A 15,926-nucleotide genomic window follows, 5' to 3' on the forward strand; every position below is an offset into this window, starting at 1 on the left:
CGCAAGTTCCCGCCCAGGGCCTTTCTCAGGCGTCCAAGAGTATCCCAGCTGGCCCCGACTGCTCTCCGGAGGAAAGTGGTCTTCCCGCCAGTTTTGCCTCTCGTTGGCCCTGCGAACGTGATCCTGATAGACACCCACTTTCTCCAATCAACTGACAGAGCGGTTGCTCACGGCCAATAGTAAGGCGGTAGGATGCTACTCAGGCATAAGAACTACCTTCCACCTGCTGGGGCGGGATGAGAAACATGATTGGTAGAATCGTGTAATTGCGGGCCAATGTTGTCCAATCATAGAGAGCAGTTAGGAGTCGGCCCAATCAGGGCCTGCGGGGGGCGGAGCGGTCCGCTGAGGGGCCGGGAAGGAACTCTGCTTGCGATCCGAGGTCCGAGTTGGTGTAGGGCTCCGGCGAGCGTGCGGGAATGAGTGGGTCCCTCGGCCGAGCGGCGGCAGCTCTGCTCCGCTGGGGGCGCGGCGCAGGCGGTGGCAGCCTGCGGAGTCCGGGCGTGCGGACTGCAGGCTCGGGCGCAGGCGGCGGCGGTTCGACGGAGGAGCTGGACGCGATGGTGAAGAAGGACAAGGTGGTTGTATTCCTCAAGGGGACGCCAGAACAGCCCCAGTGTGGCTTCAGCAACGCCGTGGTGCAGATCTTGCGGCTGCACGGCGTCCGCGACTACGCGGCCTACAACGTGCTGGACGACCCTAAGCTCCGACAAGGTCAGGCTGGCTGTCTGCAGAGGTGTAGGTGGCAGGCGGAGGCCGCTGTGCCTGGAGTGGGGGGAGTCATCGCCCATGGCACCAGGAGTGTAGCTGCACAAGGCTGAGGGTTTCTCAATGCCAGGTTGGAGGATGGGCCTCTATCTATCAGGGAAGGACTTTCTGGGGATTCAAACGGGAGCAAGACCGGGAATCTATTCCGGGTAAGAGCGGATGAGGGCATAATTGACTGGAACAAAATCTTGAGGATCTGGGGCTCTGGTACTATTGGCTACTTTGGGCAGTGGAGTAAGTTCCAGGGGTTCACTGATCCTTACTTTGAACTGAAATAGACATTTCAGGATGATTTGTCTCGGGCTAAGTCCGAGGAAGGTGATCATCAGCCTTATATTTCTCCCCGCAGGCTCCTAATACAGCCAGATTCTACATTTGAGATTATTAATAAGAGTCATTTCTTATTTGATGAGACAGGCTGGTGTTGTGGGAAAACTTTGGGTTGGAATCCTCCTCTCTGGGAATTGGGACAAAGAGGGCGCTCATGGTACGTACCCACTATGAGGGTACACTTTGAAGAGACTGGAAGCCGTTGGTGCTGTTGCTGTTTGGACGGAGCTGCCTCCCTTGGTTCAAGGCGCAGGCTGTCAGGCACCATTCTGTGGATTGCTACAAGGAGATGGTTGGTGCTACAGTGGGCTGCCTGTTCTTAGTCGGAGTCTAGTGGCGGGGGAGGGGGAAGGCATGACATTTGCTTGGAGAGGCTTGTGGGAAGAAACAACAGCCCTAGGCTAGCACACTACCTCAATCTTGGAGACCCCGGTGAGGGGTAGCGGGGTGGGGCCGAGTACTGCAGGGCCTTAACTTTTCAGTGGCCCCAGGTAGGAAGAGAGGCCCTGATAGCATCTTTGCCAGATACCTTACATGCATTCTCCCATTTTGTCCTGAATGGGAGAAGTGGAATAAGTCAGGCACATGGACCACCTGCTTGGCAAGGGTTGGTCAGGGTTGGTGGAAAAAGTGGGGAGGTTGTACCTTGTCCTTCTGGAGGGTGGGGATAGCTTAGGGTACCCTGCATTCAAGTTAGAGCCTTTAAATGACTGAGGTCCACGCAGTATGTCCCTAGCCTAGTACTCTTTTTTATTTTTTATTGTTTGGAATTCATTGAGGGTGCAAAGAATTAGGTTACACTGATTGCATTTGATAGATAAATTCCCTCTTATAATTGTGTCCCGCCCCCAGAGATGTACCATGCACCCTGACCCCCAACGCCCTTCCTCCTCCCCCTTTCCGGTAGCCTAGTACTCTTGTTTAGTCACAGTGTACTAAAAAGAAGTGACAGGTTCTGTGTTAGGAATGGACTAGTCTACATTTGAGATTATTAATCAGTGTCGTTTCTTACATTGATGAGACAGGCTGGTGTTGTGGGAAAACTTTGGGTTGGAATCCTCTTCTCTGGCCAATCAGCTGTACAACCTTAAACAAGTCACTTAACTGCATTTTCCTTTTCTGTAAAATGATGATAATGAAACCCAACTTGGCAAAGTTTTTGTGAGGAAGAACGAGAAAGTAAAAATGGTATAAAGTGCTTATTATCTTACCTTGCACAGAAAGCACCCAGTAGGTGGTAGCTATGTTATTATTAGCTCTTTATAGCTTTCAAATATATTTTTCCCAGGTTATCTAATCCTCAAAACCTCTTTGTGATAGCTGATCCTACATTTGCTGTAGGCAATAGTTTTGGTGGGTGGAACCTAGGAGGCACATTAGGTAGAGGCGTGGAGAAGGCCGGTTAACATTACCAGGTACGGTATAATGTGTACGTAGTACCCTCACAACTGTTTTGTTTTCCTGATCAACTAGAATGCTGCTGCTTGATAGCACTGGGTTTTATCATGTCTAGGGGGATCTGCAGTCTTCCTTCAGAAGTAGCTTCTCTGCTTAAAAGATAAGATTAACTATTCTGCAGTCTTTGAGCTGGGACCTTGCAGCACATCCCCTGCACATTGCCAAGATGGCATTCATACATAGTTGTGTCATTATTTTGTATGAAGTTTTGAGGGTCTTTGGTTTGTAAATTTATGTTCTCTTGTTTAGTATAAACTGGACATGGGGTATATTGAATATGGCTAATAAACTGAAAGTGAGGGCAGAAGAATGTGTGCTGATAGTATTTACGTTCTGTCTTCCAGCTCATACAATTGGCTTCTGAACTTATGTTCTTAATACAGTCGGACTAGGGCAGGGTGCTATAAGAATGTTTCTCAAGTGGGGATTAGTTTAGCTAGAATATTAAGACTCTTCATCTCTTTGTTCTCTATACCTTTGAGTTTGCCAAGAAGAGACTGCCAGCTTGTCTGATACTGTTTTTGCCAGCCAAAGAAATGTCTGTGTACCAGACCCAAGGTCACTTCTAGTAACAGGATTGGAGCTCCTGCAAAATTGGCCTTTTCTTGTATTTGATTCCAGAGAAGGCTGAGTTTTACAAAAGGCCCAAGCCTGAGGAAGTTTGGGGAACTATCAATATTTCCTAATTCTGGGCCCTGAGTTCCAAGGAGTATGATACAAGAGAAGTCTTGAGACTGTGACCCCATAGTATGGTGACTATGAGGCAGCACTGTGCTCTGGCCTTCTTGTTCTTTTTATCTAGAATACACACAGAACACAAAGGGATCAGGTCCCAGTAGACTGACTTCACTGTTTCCCAATTCCAGTCTTAAACAGTATTTTTTACAATTGTAAAAAGTAACATTCTCAGAGAAGAAACTTGGAAAAAAATGAAAATTGTAAAGAAAATGAAAATCACCTGTAATTCCACATAAGCCATATTAACCTTTGAATCTAGTTCCTAACATTTTTTTTTAATCACATAATGAGATCATGCTTGTCTATACATGGTATTTGCCCTCCAGAAAACAAGGAACAGATCTTTCGAAACGGCCTGTGGTGCCATGTGTACTGCTTGTGCAAAGACACTTTCAGTGAATGTTTTAATGAAGAATAAATGCTCCTTTTATTTATTATCATATTGCAGCTCTCTTCCATAGTTTTAAAAAGCATCATTAACTCTCATAAATTTCTGCTGATTTTCAGGGGTGTCCAGCCTTTTCTTCCTCTGGCACATATTGGAAGAAGCATTGTCTTGGGCCATACATTAAATACATAAACACTGTGAAAGCTGATTAGCAAAAAAAAAAAAAAAAAAGTCCATGTATACTAGTGATATCTGACACTGTTGTAACCCAGCCCTCTTTCCCCTGCCCACTCCTGTTCCCCAGCCCTCACCTGTTCCCCCCACCACCACCCTCACCTGTTCCCTCTGCCCTCTCCAGCCCCTTTCCCTCCTCCTCCCTTCTCCCCCTAGAGTTGACTTTAGGAACAAGGCAAGTCCTTCCTCCCCCTAGGGTGGCCAAGAACGTGCTTCCCAGCCACGTTCCTAGGCCCCCTTCTTCCCCCTAGGGTTGCCAAGAATAAGCTTCAGGTACAAGGAAAAACAGTCCCAAGTTTCACAAACCCCCCAAGTTCTCAGTAGATGAACAATGGTGGAAAACTCACTGAGACTTGATTAATTACTGTTGTATAACCATAACCATTGTAATATGAAATGTGTCCATTGTCAACTGAAACTGTATTAATTATTGTTCCATTGCTGTATCTATGACTACCTGAGTTGTAACCCCCCTTAACCAGCCACGTTTCACTTCTGTAATATGCTTACACAAAGCCTATAAAAGGTAACTCACACTCTCACCAGGTGCTGACTGTCTCTCGGAGCAGCAGCCCCTGCAGCAGGTAAAATAAATTACCAATTAATTAACCTAAGTGGGGGTCCGAGTCTATTTTTCCAGGTCCCCTAAGTTATTTCAACACAACATGTAAGCAAAAAAAAAAAAAAACTTCACAAAATTAGCCTGCTGGCTCCATGCCTGTAGCTAGTGGTTAGGGTGCCAGCCACAGACACTGGGGCTGGCAGGTTCGAAACCTGCCCAGGCCTACGAAACAACAATGACCACTACAACAACAACAAATAGCCAGGTGTTGTGGTGGGCACCTGTAGTCCCAGCTACTTGGGAGGCTGGGGCTAGATAATTGCTTTAGGCCAAGAGTTTGAGGTTGCTGCGAGCTGTGATGCCACAGCACTCTACTGAGGGCGACATAGTGAGAATTTGTCACAAAAAAAAATAAAAATCAACATGCAGCTGGTGGGATACAGGTTGGGACACCCTTGTTAGATCACCATTTGTTTTCCTTGCATCTAGAACAGTATCTAATGGAATAGAGACTCAAATATTTATAAAATAAATGACCATTATTTTGTTATTGAATGTGTATTAAGCATTTGAAAATACGCTCAATCTTTCCAGTATCATGGAATTAGCTGGATAACAAATTTGTTCATATGCTTGTGTAGTCAATACTCAGTCAAGTTTATGGTGAACAAAGCCTAAGACCCAGCTACTTCACTTCTAGATATATATTCTAAGGAGGGGGGGCTACTGACTTCTGTAAAAGGCCAGAGAGTAAGTACATTAGTTTTTGTGGACTGCATGGTTTTTGTTGCATCAACTGTGCTATTAGAAAGCCTGAACTCAATCATGGGCAATACATAGATGTGTGACTATGGTTGAGTTCCAATAAAACTTTATTTACAAAAAAAGGAAGTAGACTGGGTTTGGCCTGACTCCCATGGTTTGTCTCCTTGTGGTCCAGAGAGACTGACTCCTGCATATGTGTATTATAACAGAAATCAACATCCTGATATACATAATAATGTAAAACTGATGAGAAGGAATCTTGGTATATTAGTAGTAAACTGAATAAGCTGACTGAATAAACTGTAGTTTAGTTAAATTGTACTTAAACTAGGTCCGGATATATTTAACATGGATAAGTCTGAAAAATACAATGTTTAGTCAAAAAACAAGTTGTAAAAAGGTAATTATGGCATAATAGCATTTATGTATGTCATTCTTAAAGATGTATATACTGCAGGTACGTGTGTAGTGCAAGCCTAGCTCATGGCCAGCAGTGGTAGATGGCAGCTGCAGGGTGGAGCCTACCTCTGGTGAGGGACTCCAGTAGTATGTGGATTTTTGTATTCCTTGAAACCTGGATGCAAATACCGTTTCCACCACATGCTAACATTTTGACTTTATGTCTGTTGTTTAACTTCTCTGAGCCTTAGTTTCACATTGTAAAGTAGGGATAATTACCAGGTCTGACAGTTAAGTTCATGAACTTGCCACAATGCCCTTAAGTTGGCAGCATTGTACAGACAACTTAGGAAGGTTTCATAACCTTGGCATATCAGCATCTTACAGTTGTGGTTGTGTTGACATGTGATGGGGTATTGCTGAGTGGCGTTCATTATTGTTGTTGTGTGTTTTTGTGTCCCTTCATGAGAATGTTGGCGCTTGAATTAGAGCAACAAAAAAATTTGTAAATTTCTTGTTAAACTTGGTAAGAGTGGGAGTGAAATCAGTAACATATTAGTCCATGTTTTGGGGGATAATGCCATGAAGAAAACTGCAGGGTACAAACGGTTTAAACATTTTTCTGAGCGGAGAAAAAGCATCACTGATTAAGAGAGGCCAAGGTGGCCTATAAAAGCAGAACCGATGAAAATATTGCAAAAATTTGTCACTGTGTGCATCAAAATCATCAGCTAACTGTGAAGCATAGCAGACCAAGTAAACATCAGTAGAGAGATGGTTAGGAAAAACTTAACCGAAAATCTTGGCCAACAACTCGTGGCTCTTACATCACGACAGTGCCCCAGCTCACACAGCACTGTCTCTGAGGGAGTTTTAGCCAGTACACAAAACTGTATTGGAACACCCTCCCTACTCCTGATCTGACTCCTAAGGACTTTTTTCTTTACCTGAAGCTGAAGGAAGTACTGAAAGGAAGACATTTTGATGGCATTTAGGACATCAAGGGTAATACAGTGACAGCGTTGATGGCGATTCCAGAAAAAGAGTTCCAGAATTGCTTTAAGGGTAGACGAGGTGCTGACCTTGGTGCATAGCTTCCCAAGGGTAGGAGTGACAGCAGTATATTCAGCAATGAAATATGTAGCACTTTTTTCTAGGATGAGTTCCTGAACTTAAATGTCCGACCTCGTATACATGTAGGACTTTTGTAATGATTTGCTAAGGTTACTTATAGAAAGCACTTACCTCAGTAATCCTTCACTCAGTAAATGGTATTTTTATTCCTACATGGCTTACTCACTTGGTATTTTTCCTGCATTCTTTCCCTATGCTTTTCTCTGTTGCATATTTTTCTCAAATAAGCATTATAGTGAAGGGTGAGTTGTAGAGGACATTGTCATATTGTCATGAAGAAAATGTTTACATTGTACCTGGCACTATGGCAGGAGCTTAATTCATTTCACCAGTTATGTCTCATTTCATCTTCATAACGAATCAAGCATAGAAGTGTTATTCACATTTTATAGATGAGGAAACTGAGGCTAAAAAAAATTAACAGATTTATCTGAGGCTACATTTGTGGGCTAGCACTTCAAGTTTGTCCACTCTGCCAACGTGCTTTGCTTTTCCCCTAGTCAGGGTCTGTGAGTTTCCATGCTTTCAGCTCAGATGTTCTCCGGTAGTCCTAAAGCCATTCTCTAAGTTTGGGAAGATAAAGAAAATGTCAGAGGTGATGTGACTTGCCCGAGGTTACAGAGCCTAGTAAGTAAGAGACAGAGTTGGGATTATCTGCATCAGACTATAAACTCTCCTAGTGAATTTCTTCCAGAATAAAAACAAACTATGATTATATGCCCTTATAATTTAGTGTTCAAACCAGGAGTGAAGTCTAGTGTTCTGAAATGTGATGGATTTTGAAAAATACCTTGAAAGTTCTGGAAGGAAGTTTTCTTTTCTTTTCGTTCTTTCTTTTTTTTTTTTTTTTTTTTGCAAGATTTTTTGGTTTTTTTGGCCAGGGCTGGGTTTGAACCCGCCACCTCCCGTTTATGGGGCTGGTGCCCTATGCCTTTGAGCCACAGGTGCTGCCCTTTTTTTTTTTTTTTTTCTTCAAATTAATATGAGGGTGCAGATTTTTAAGTTACCTTATTTTCAATTCTAAGAAAAGGTTCAAGTTGGGCGGCGCCTGTGACTCAAAGGAATAGGGCACAGGCCCCATAAACAGGAGGTGGTGGGTTCAAACCCGGTCCGGCCAAAAACTGCAAAAAAGAAAAAAAAAAATAAGAAGAAAAGGTTCAAGTTGTAGTTGATAGTTGAGCCCTTCGCTCATGGGGCGTGCTGAACACCCTCACATTGTGCACATTAGAGGAGATCCTGCCGGTTGCCCTCCCTCCTTTCCCCTCTCCCTTGCTAGACTGTGTTTGTATTTCTTCATTCCTTTGGGCATGTAGTTGTCTATATGTTTCATATTAGTATTGACTACAGAGGATTTTTTTTTTCATTCTTGAGATATTTTACTAAGAAGAATATGTTTCAATTCAACTTCTTCCAGGTAATCATAAAAGATGTAAAGTCTCCGTCTTTTCTTATGGCTGAAAAGTACTTGGAAGGAAATTTTCAAGGACTATTCTTTCTGGCTTGATACTTTGGAACGTTAATTTTTTTTTTTTTTTTTTTTGAGACAGAGCCTCAAGCTATCCTCCTGGGTAGAGTGCTGTGTCATCACAGCTCACAGGATCCTCCAACTCCTGGGCTCAAGCAAGTCTCCTGCCTCAGTCTCCCAAGTAGGTGAGACCACCGGCACCCACCACAACACCCGGCTATTTTTTGGTTGCAGCCGTCATTGTTGTTTTGGCGGGCCTGGGCTGAATTCGAACCCACCACCTTAGGTGTATGTGGCTGGAGCCTTAACCACTTGAGCCACAGGTGCTGAGCCACAGTCAACATTTTCTATCCCAAATTGAATTGCTGTCTGTCACATATGAAATATGACTATAGTAAAATCTATTTTGGGGTATGATATACTGATTTTCAAGAGTTGCTCTCTGATTCTGAGTTCAGGTGATATCTGTAAGAGCTATCACTGCATATTGCAGTTTTTGAAAACTAAAGTGTAAGGGAAATTAACTATGCTTGAATAATTACTTGTGTATCCACTGGAGATTCATTTTAATATTTACCTTATGAGCAATCTTTTATTATTAGAAGTTTCTCAGCTGGGCTCTGGGACTTATGTCAGTACTTCTGGGGTAGGAGGATCACTTTGATGCCAGCCAGGGCAACATAGCAAGACCCCATCTACAAAATATAAAACAAAATTAACTGAGCATGGTGGTGTGCCCCTGTAGTCCCTGTTACTGGAGGATCACTTAAGCCTAGGAATTGGAGGCTGCAGTGATCTGTGATTGTGAACAAGAATGTCACTTCAGCTTGGGGAACAGAAAGAATGAGACCTTGCCTCTAAAAAGAAAAGAAAAGCCAATCTTTCTCACTTCACTCTAGAAGGAAGCAATTAAATATTTCCTTAGATATTTAAACTTTAAGTCAGATTTCTTAAAAATGGAAGATAGCATAGTTTTTAAGAAGGATGCCAAAGTTTTGCCTTGGCATCAGCTCTTAATCTAAAAATTTAAGAAGCAGGTAGATTTAATTAATTTTGATAAATTGTTAGCTAGTAGACACCTTGGATACTGTCAAGAAAATGCTGTCCTTCACTCTTGAGGTTAAGTTCTTTTGAGTTCTTACAATGTAAGTTATTAGGTAACACAGCCATGGCCAGAGAGGTTTGGAAGGAGTTAGCCTTACTTACACATGTCTATGTGTGTTCAGTGTTCAGGATATTCTGGAACCCTCCAGTCTGAAAGCCCACTTATTTTGGGTATAGGAGTTCTGATGCCCTTCTCTTACTCTCTGATCAGGATGATCTGCCACAACATAAAGTTTAATGAATGACACAAGCCCAGTGCTTTGTCATACTGGTGTGATACTATGAAAATGGTTGGTGAAATTCTTTTACTCAGCAAAGGTTGCACCTAAAAATATTGTATCTTTTAGGATTAAACATGTGGTTTTGAATGGCCCTCAGGTGGCAAATTTATTTGCATTTTTGGTACGTTCCAAAAATTGTAGGCACTCACCCAAATAAATCAGTAAAATTGTCATGAAAAGCTTCATGCAATATATTATTAATTGAAGAAAAATGCACATAAGTGGTTGACTGGTATAAAAGGTATTTAAGGTGGTTTAGGAGAATTAAAAGTTGCTTATATTTACTTTTACATACATATAACATATCTTAATTCCCATACCCCCTTTCAGTCAAAATAAAGGTAAAAGATTTGTAACTGGCATCATTGTAAAAAGTAAGTTATAATGGACTTTTAGAACAGAGTTTGAAAATAGCCAAAACCACACAACTTAAATACTAAGTAATTGTTTTTGTTTATTTAGCACCCAACAACACCAGAATGATGAAAAATTTGAATTGATCAGGGTATTCTAAGAGATGTAGATATTTGGTATCATAAAGACTTTTGGTGATTAATGAAATTTATCCTTTACTGATGACTACCAAACCTATGAATTCTTCACTAACACCCTGAGTGGCTGTGAAGTGTGCTTTTTGAGGCCTGTAACATTGTAACCATTCTTAATAGTGAAGTCTGCAAGAGAGAGATAAAGACTCAGGGGTTTTCTCCAGGCCTGTCATTAGAGCAAAGTCACTATTGGGCAATAACTTTTAAGAGAAAAATACATTGTATCTTGGGACTGTTATTTTTGGTTTAACTCACATTGATAATTTTATTTGGAATATAAATGTTTGATAATAAATGATAGGATATCAGGAGCAAGTTTCTGTATTTTCAGTTTGCATAAAAGTCAGCAGTTGATTGATTTTTAAATTCAAATAATATTGTATTTTGCTTGAAGACTGTTGGCTTTCTGTTTTGTTTATCTTATTATGTGATTATGCTTATTTTGTCCATTTGAAAATATCTATTTCTGTACATATAGAAAAATGACATAAATATACACAGTAGAACCTTAATAGTTGACCACCTCCTTAAGTTGACTGCCTCCTTAAGTTGACCTAATTTGCATAGAGCAAACATACACCTCAGGTACATATCCTAAGGCCTTGCTCCTTATGTTGACCAATTCGTTACAGTCCCTTGGGTGGTCAACTTACAGAGGTTCTACTGTGTGTAACTCTAGGGATCAAATGCCATGCTTTGACCATCTCTGTTTTTTAATGTAACCAACAGACTTTTTATTGGCCTAATGCTTTTTTTTTTTTTTGGCCAGGGCTGGGTTTGAACCTGCCACCTCTGGCCTATGGGGCCGGTGCCCTACCCTTTTGAGCCACAGGCGGCCACCCTGGTCTAATGTTTTTGAAAGTACATTTTCTTTGTCCTGCAGGTAGGAAAGGAATGATGGAAAGGAATATTAAAAGAGAATAATCTTTTATGTCTTAAGACTGAATCCACATTGCTTTCCTATAATTTTGTTATATATATGTAACCATCATTGTGTGGCCCAGACTTGAACAGAACAGTTTTCATGGCTGCACTGTCACAGAGCATGACTCATTTCTTCTGTGTCCTCAAAGCCAAATTTTCTTGCATGTGGAACTGATCACATGGTTTCTTGAGTCTGCTGCCAATGCTTGAGAACAGAGTGGATCTCACCCCCAGGCCTGGCACATGGACTTTGAGGAACTTTGCCCTGCTCCTTTTTTTTTTTTTTTTTTTTGCAGTTTTTTGGCCAGGGCTGGGTTTGAACCCGCCACCTCTGGCATATGGGGTCAGCGCCCTACTCCTTTGAGCCACGGGCACCACCCTGGCCTGCTCTTTCATTAGACTTTCTGTCACTTTGGGTGCTGCACTGAGCCAAATCACTTGCTCCCCGGAGAGCCATTAGAGTAGCTGAGTAGGGTGGAGGCTGATGGTCTGTAGCCACATGGTAGGGATTTTTTCTCTGAGTAAAAGTATTAAAGATTAAAAAAAAATCAACAAGTCGACATCTTGAGCATAAGTAACTAGTGGCCTACACCAACCGAGACAGGTGTGAAAGCTCATGGGTTGGACTGCTTGATTTGTCAGTGAGTTACTGTGAATTGCTCCAAGTAGTCCATTTGGAAATGAAGTTGGTTGGACATTTCTCCAAGTTTTGCTTTACTGAAAACATGACTGGCAGATGCATGGAGAATTACAGCTTTGTGTCTCTTATATGACTTATGTGAACTAATCTGGTTCTCTGCCATTAATCCAGTGTTGATAATGTGTCAGGGATTTTACTGACAGCATTATTTACCTGATTATCACAAAAACTTTGTAAGATGAAGGTGGAAACAGAGGATGAGGACAAATGACTTGTTTGAGATTTTAAAGTTTGTAATTAAGGGTGGGTATAGTGGCTCATGCCTATAATCCTAGTATTCTGAGAGGCCAAGGTAGGAGGATCACTTGAGCTCAGAAGTTCAAGACCAGCCTGGGCAAGAGGGAGACTCTCATTTCTAGTAAAAGTAGAAAAAGTTAGCCAGGCATGGTGTCAGGTACCTGTATTCCCAGCTACTCGGGAGGCAGAGGCAGGAGGATCACTTGAACTGAGGAGTTTGAGGTTTCTGTGAACTAGGCTGATGCCTTGGCACTCTAGCCTGGGCAACAAAGTGAGACTCTGTCTCAGAAGGAAAAAATAGTTAAGTTGGTAATTGAAAGAGTTTAGGTTTAAGCACTGGTCTGTTTGACTCTAAAGCTCATGTTCTCAGTAGCAAATGCAGCACTCTGCAAGAATTGGGCAAGCTAGGGAGGGAGGTTCTGCTAGGAGTGGGTAAAGTTATATTTTGTCATGAAAGGTTTTGCTTTGATTATTGAAATAACACCTGAATAAATGTTCTTTCCCCACAGGCATTAAAGACTACTCCAACTGGCCCACCATCCCACAAGTGTACCTCAATGGCGAGTTTGTAGGGGGCTGTGACATTCTTCTGCAGATGCACCAGAATGGGGACCTGGTAGAAGAACTGAAAAAGCTGGGGATCCGCTCCGCCCTCTTAGATGATGAAAAGAAAGACCAAGACTCAAAATGAGGGTGCCTGGGTCCTCCGAGACAGGGGGCCGCGCGTGTCAGAGACTCACTGCCAGAAAAGCCTTACTGATTTTGGTTTTCTCTCTTGAGACAACTGCTTGCACTGCTCATTCTGGTTTGTAAGCAGTTGAGTGATTCTAGTTTGTCTGGTGTTTTGTCTAAGAATATTCTCTTGTGAGCTTAATTGCAACCACTGCACTATAATTATTCAATGTTGTTTTATGGTATTGCTGTAAACAAAATTTGTTGTTCATGTTGTCATTTATTCTTTGCCTGATTCAGGAGTGAAAGTAGGAGCTTCTGAATTATCACGATTCATAACTTCTCTGCAAATGTGTCAGTCTACAAAGAACATACTCCCTCAGTTTCTTTCTTTTTTTTTTGGTAACAACTTCTATTAAGGCAAATGGTGGGCAAAGAAGAAACTGTGATAAAGAGGGTGTCGTTTTTTTAAAATAAACAGAGATGCCATGCATGCATGGGTTGTTCATTCTAAAACACATGCATCTGTAAGGGTATTGAGTGCCTGCAACCTTTTGTGTTTGTGAATTAAGAGTGATTCTCAAACTCTTTTATTAAATTTGCCACAAGAATTGACATCAAGCTATGCTTCACTTTCTCTAGGGGAAGCATGTGTGGGCTGGCGGGAAGTGGAGGTGGGCTGCTGGGGAAATGGAGGGGGACTGCTGGGAAGTGGAGGTGGGCTGGAGGGAAGTGGAGGTGGACTGCTGGGAAGTGGAGGTGGGCTGGAGGGAAGTGGTGGTGGGGCAAACTGCTGCTGTCAGTTAGGAAGAAGCGGTCCCTAGTCCACTGAGGTAGGGGATTTAATGAGTATTTTATTTCTTAGAAAAGAGAGGCCTTCCTAAAAAAGGAAACAATTAGAATTGTGGCAGAGATTCTTCCAGTATTCAATGTCTTTGTAAGACTTTTCCTGCATTTTGCATCCTGAGACTGGGGTTTGGTGGAGCTGGGAGAGCTGTATAGTGGCTCCTGGGAAGAAAGCCCGTCCTAGCATGGCGTGGCTTTGGCTCCGGGCTGTATTTGTTCATTTCCAGGGACTTAGAGAGGACATGCATTTAGAAGCAGATTTTTATGGTGGGAAAGGTAGGAAGAAGGGTGCATTTTCTAATAAAAAGGGCAGAAAGGGGCTTGGCACCTATGGCTCAAGCAGCTAAGGCACCAGCCACATACACCTGAGCTGGTGGGTTCGAATCCAGCCCGGGCCCACCAAACAATGACGGCTGCAACCAAAAAAATAGCTGGGTGTTGTGGCAGATGCCTGTAGTCCCAGCTACTTGGGAGGTGGAGACAGGAGAATCGCTTAAGCCCGGGAGTTGGAGGTTGCTGTGAGTTGTGATGCCACGGCACTCTACCCAGGGTGACGGCTTGAGGCTCTGTCTCAAAAAAAAAAAAGGAGTGGGGGCAGAAAGGGCAGAGGATGGCTCCTTTTCCCAGAGCCACTCCAGGGGCTTGCTCCTTGTTGGTTATTTAGCCATCTTGAGTTCCTCTTGAGAAAACTCAAAATGGACTTCCTTCATGAGGTAAGGCTGGAACAAGATGGCCAGGTAAGATCTACACCTGCTGTGTCCTCTTCCCTAAGGGTTTTGGGAGTCCCAAAGGGACAGAAAGCTATAGGCCACCCCACCCCCTGCAGTGAGGGCTGTTCCCTCAGATTACAGCACTACATCTCGCTAATCACCGACCTCATAGCATCAAGGAAGAGAAAAGCAGATTATTCTCAGAAAAAGGTTTTCTTTGACATCAGTTGTACACTGTATCCTATTGATGCCTTTGTGTCTGCTCTAAGCTGAAAGAACTTACAGTCTAGAGGAGGTTAGAAGTCAGCCATTTGGGCTCAGGGATGAGGAAAGCGGGGCACCTACAGATCTCACCTGTGGTACCAGCACAGTTGTGACCTGTCCTATGTAAAGGTGACCACTAACAAAACACTTTGTACCGCCCCTGGATGAATACAGCTGTGGGTCACACACGAGTCTGCACGATTGTCTCTTGTCCTCAGGTCTCTTGTATATAATGGACTTTTCAACAATTTCATTCCTTCAGTTTTCCCTCAGATCTTCCAGGCTCTCCTTAAAGAAAATTGAAATGGTGAGAAACTTATTAGCAGGGAAACATCAATGTAAGAAACCTCTCCAGAATATAATTAGGGCTAGGAGAAGGTTGCCAAATACTTATAAATCAAAGTGAGATTATATCAAAGTCTTCAGAGAACTGAAAAGCTGGAGGAGTCACTGAGCTCTATAAGAAATGCAAATGTTCTTTCCCAAAGTTAATTAACGTTTTTTTTTTTTGTGCTTAAATCTTTACCAAGTGGAAAATTGAAGATGCTATCTAATGCGATACTTTTGATGGTCTGCATAATTAGAATTCACTGTGAGAATTAGGACAGTGACACAGAAGGTCCTCATGCACCTTGCAACACATCAGCTACTGAGAGTTCCATAAAATGTATACAAGTTTTAAGGAAGAAAATAACCATATTAAAATTATAATATATATCTAGCTTGGTGCCCATAGGTCAGTGGCTAGGGTGCTGGCCACATACACTGGAGCTGGTGGGTTCAAACCCGGCCTGGGCCTGCTAAACAATAATCACAACAACAAAATAGCTGGGTGTTGTGGCAGGCACTTGTAGTCCCAGCTACTTGGGAGGCTGAGGCAAGAAAGTCAAGCTTAAGCCCAAGAGTTGGAAGTTGCTGTGAGCTGTGCGTCACGGCACTCTACTGAGGGTGACATAGTGAGACTGTCTCAAAAGAGTAAATAAACAAATAGAAAAAAATAATAATAGAAATTGGCTCGGCACCTGTAGCTCAGTGGTTAAGGGGCCAGCCACATACACTGAGGAAGGTGGTTGTAATCCCTGCCTGGGCCTGCTAAACAACAATGGCAACTGCAACAACAATAACAAAAATAGCCAGGCATAGTGGCAGGTGCCTGTAGTCCCAGCTACTCAGGAGGCTGAGGCAAGAGAATCACTTCCAGGCATCCTTAAACTACGGCCCACAGGCCACATGCAGCCTGCTGAGGACATTTATCCGGCCTGCCAGGTATTTTTGCTGCCGCTGCCTGTCCTGCTTAACTCGTCCTGGGGCCTGCAGTCCGGCCCTCCAACAGTCTGAGGGACAGTGAACTGGTCCTCTGTTTAAAAAGTTTGAGGACCCCTGATTAAGCCCAAGAGTG

The 15,926-nt window shown here is 42.9% G+C and overlaps 1 protein-coding gene across 1 annotated transcript; it reads left to right on the top strand.

The window, feature by feature from the left end:
- Positions 1-214: 214 nt before the first annotated feature.
- Positions 215-13,328, top strand: GLRX5 (glutaredoxin 5). Its single transcript, XM_003787020.3, has 2 exons — positions 215-714; positions 12,545-13,328. Exons 1-2 carry the CDS (start codon positions 420-422, stop codon positions 12,724-12,726), a joined length of 477 nt encoding a protein of 158 aa, XP_003787068.1. The 5' UTR covers positions 215-419; the 3' UTR covers positions 12,727-13,328.
- Positions 13,329-15,926: the final 2,598 nt, after the last annotated feature.

Source organism: Otolemur garnettii, unplaced genomic scaffold (assembly GCF_000181295.1).
Source record: "Otolemur garnettii isolate 467f Iridium unplaced genomic scaffold, OtoGar3 scaffold00020, whole genome shotgun sequence".
NCBI lineage: Eukaryota > Metazoa > Chordata > Mammalia > Primates > Galagidae > Otolemur > Otolemur garnettii.

Excerpts from the sequence above, each read along its gene's own strand:
- GLRX5 (XM_003787020.3), top strand. The coding sequence starts at position 420 with ATGAGTGGGTCCCTCGGCCGAGCGGCGGCAGCTCTGCTCCGCTGGGGG. Across the intron at positions 715-12,544 it reads CGACCCTAAGCTCCGACAAG|GCATTAAAGACTACTCCAAC; the intron begins GTCAGGCTGGCT and ends CTTTCCCCACAG.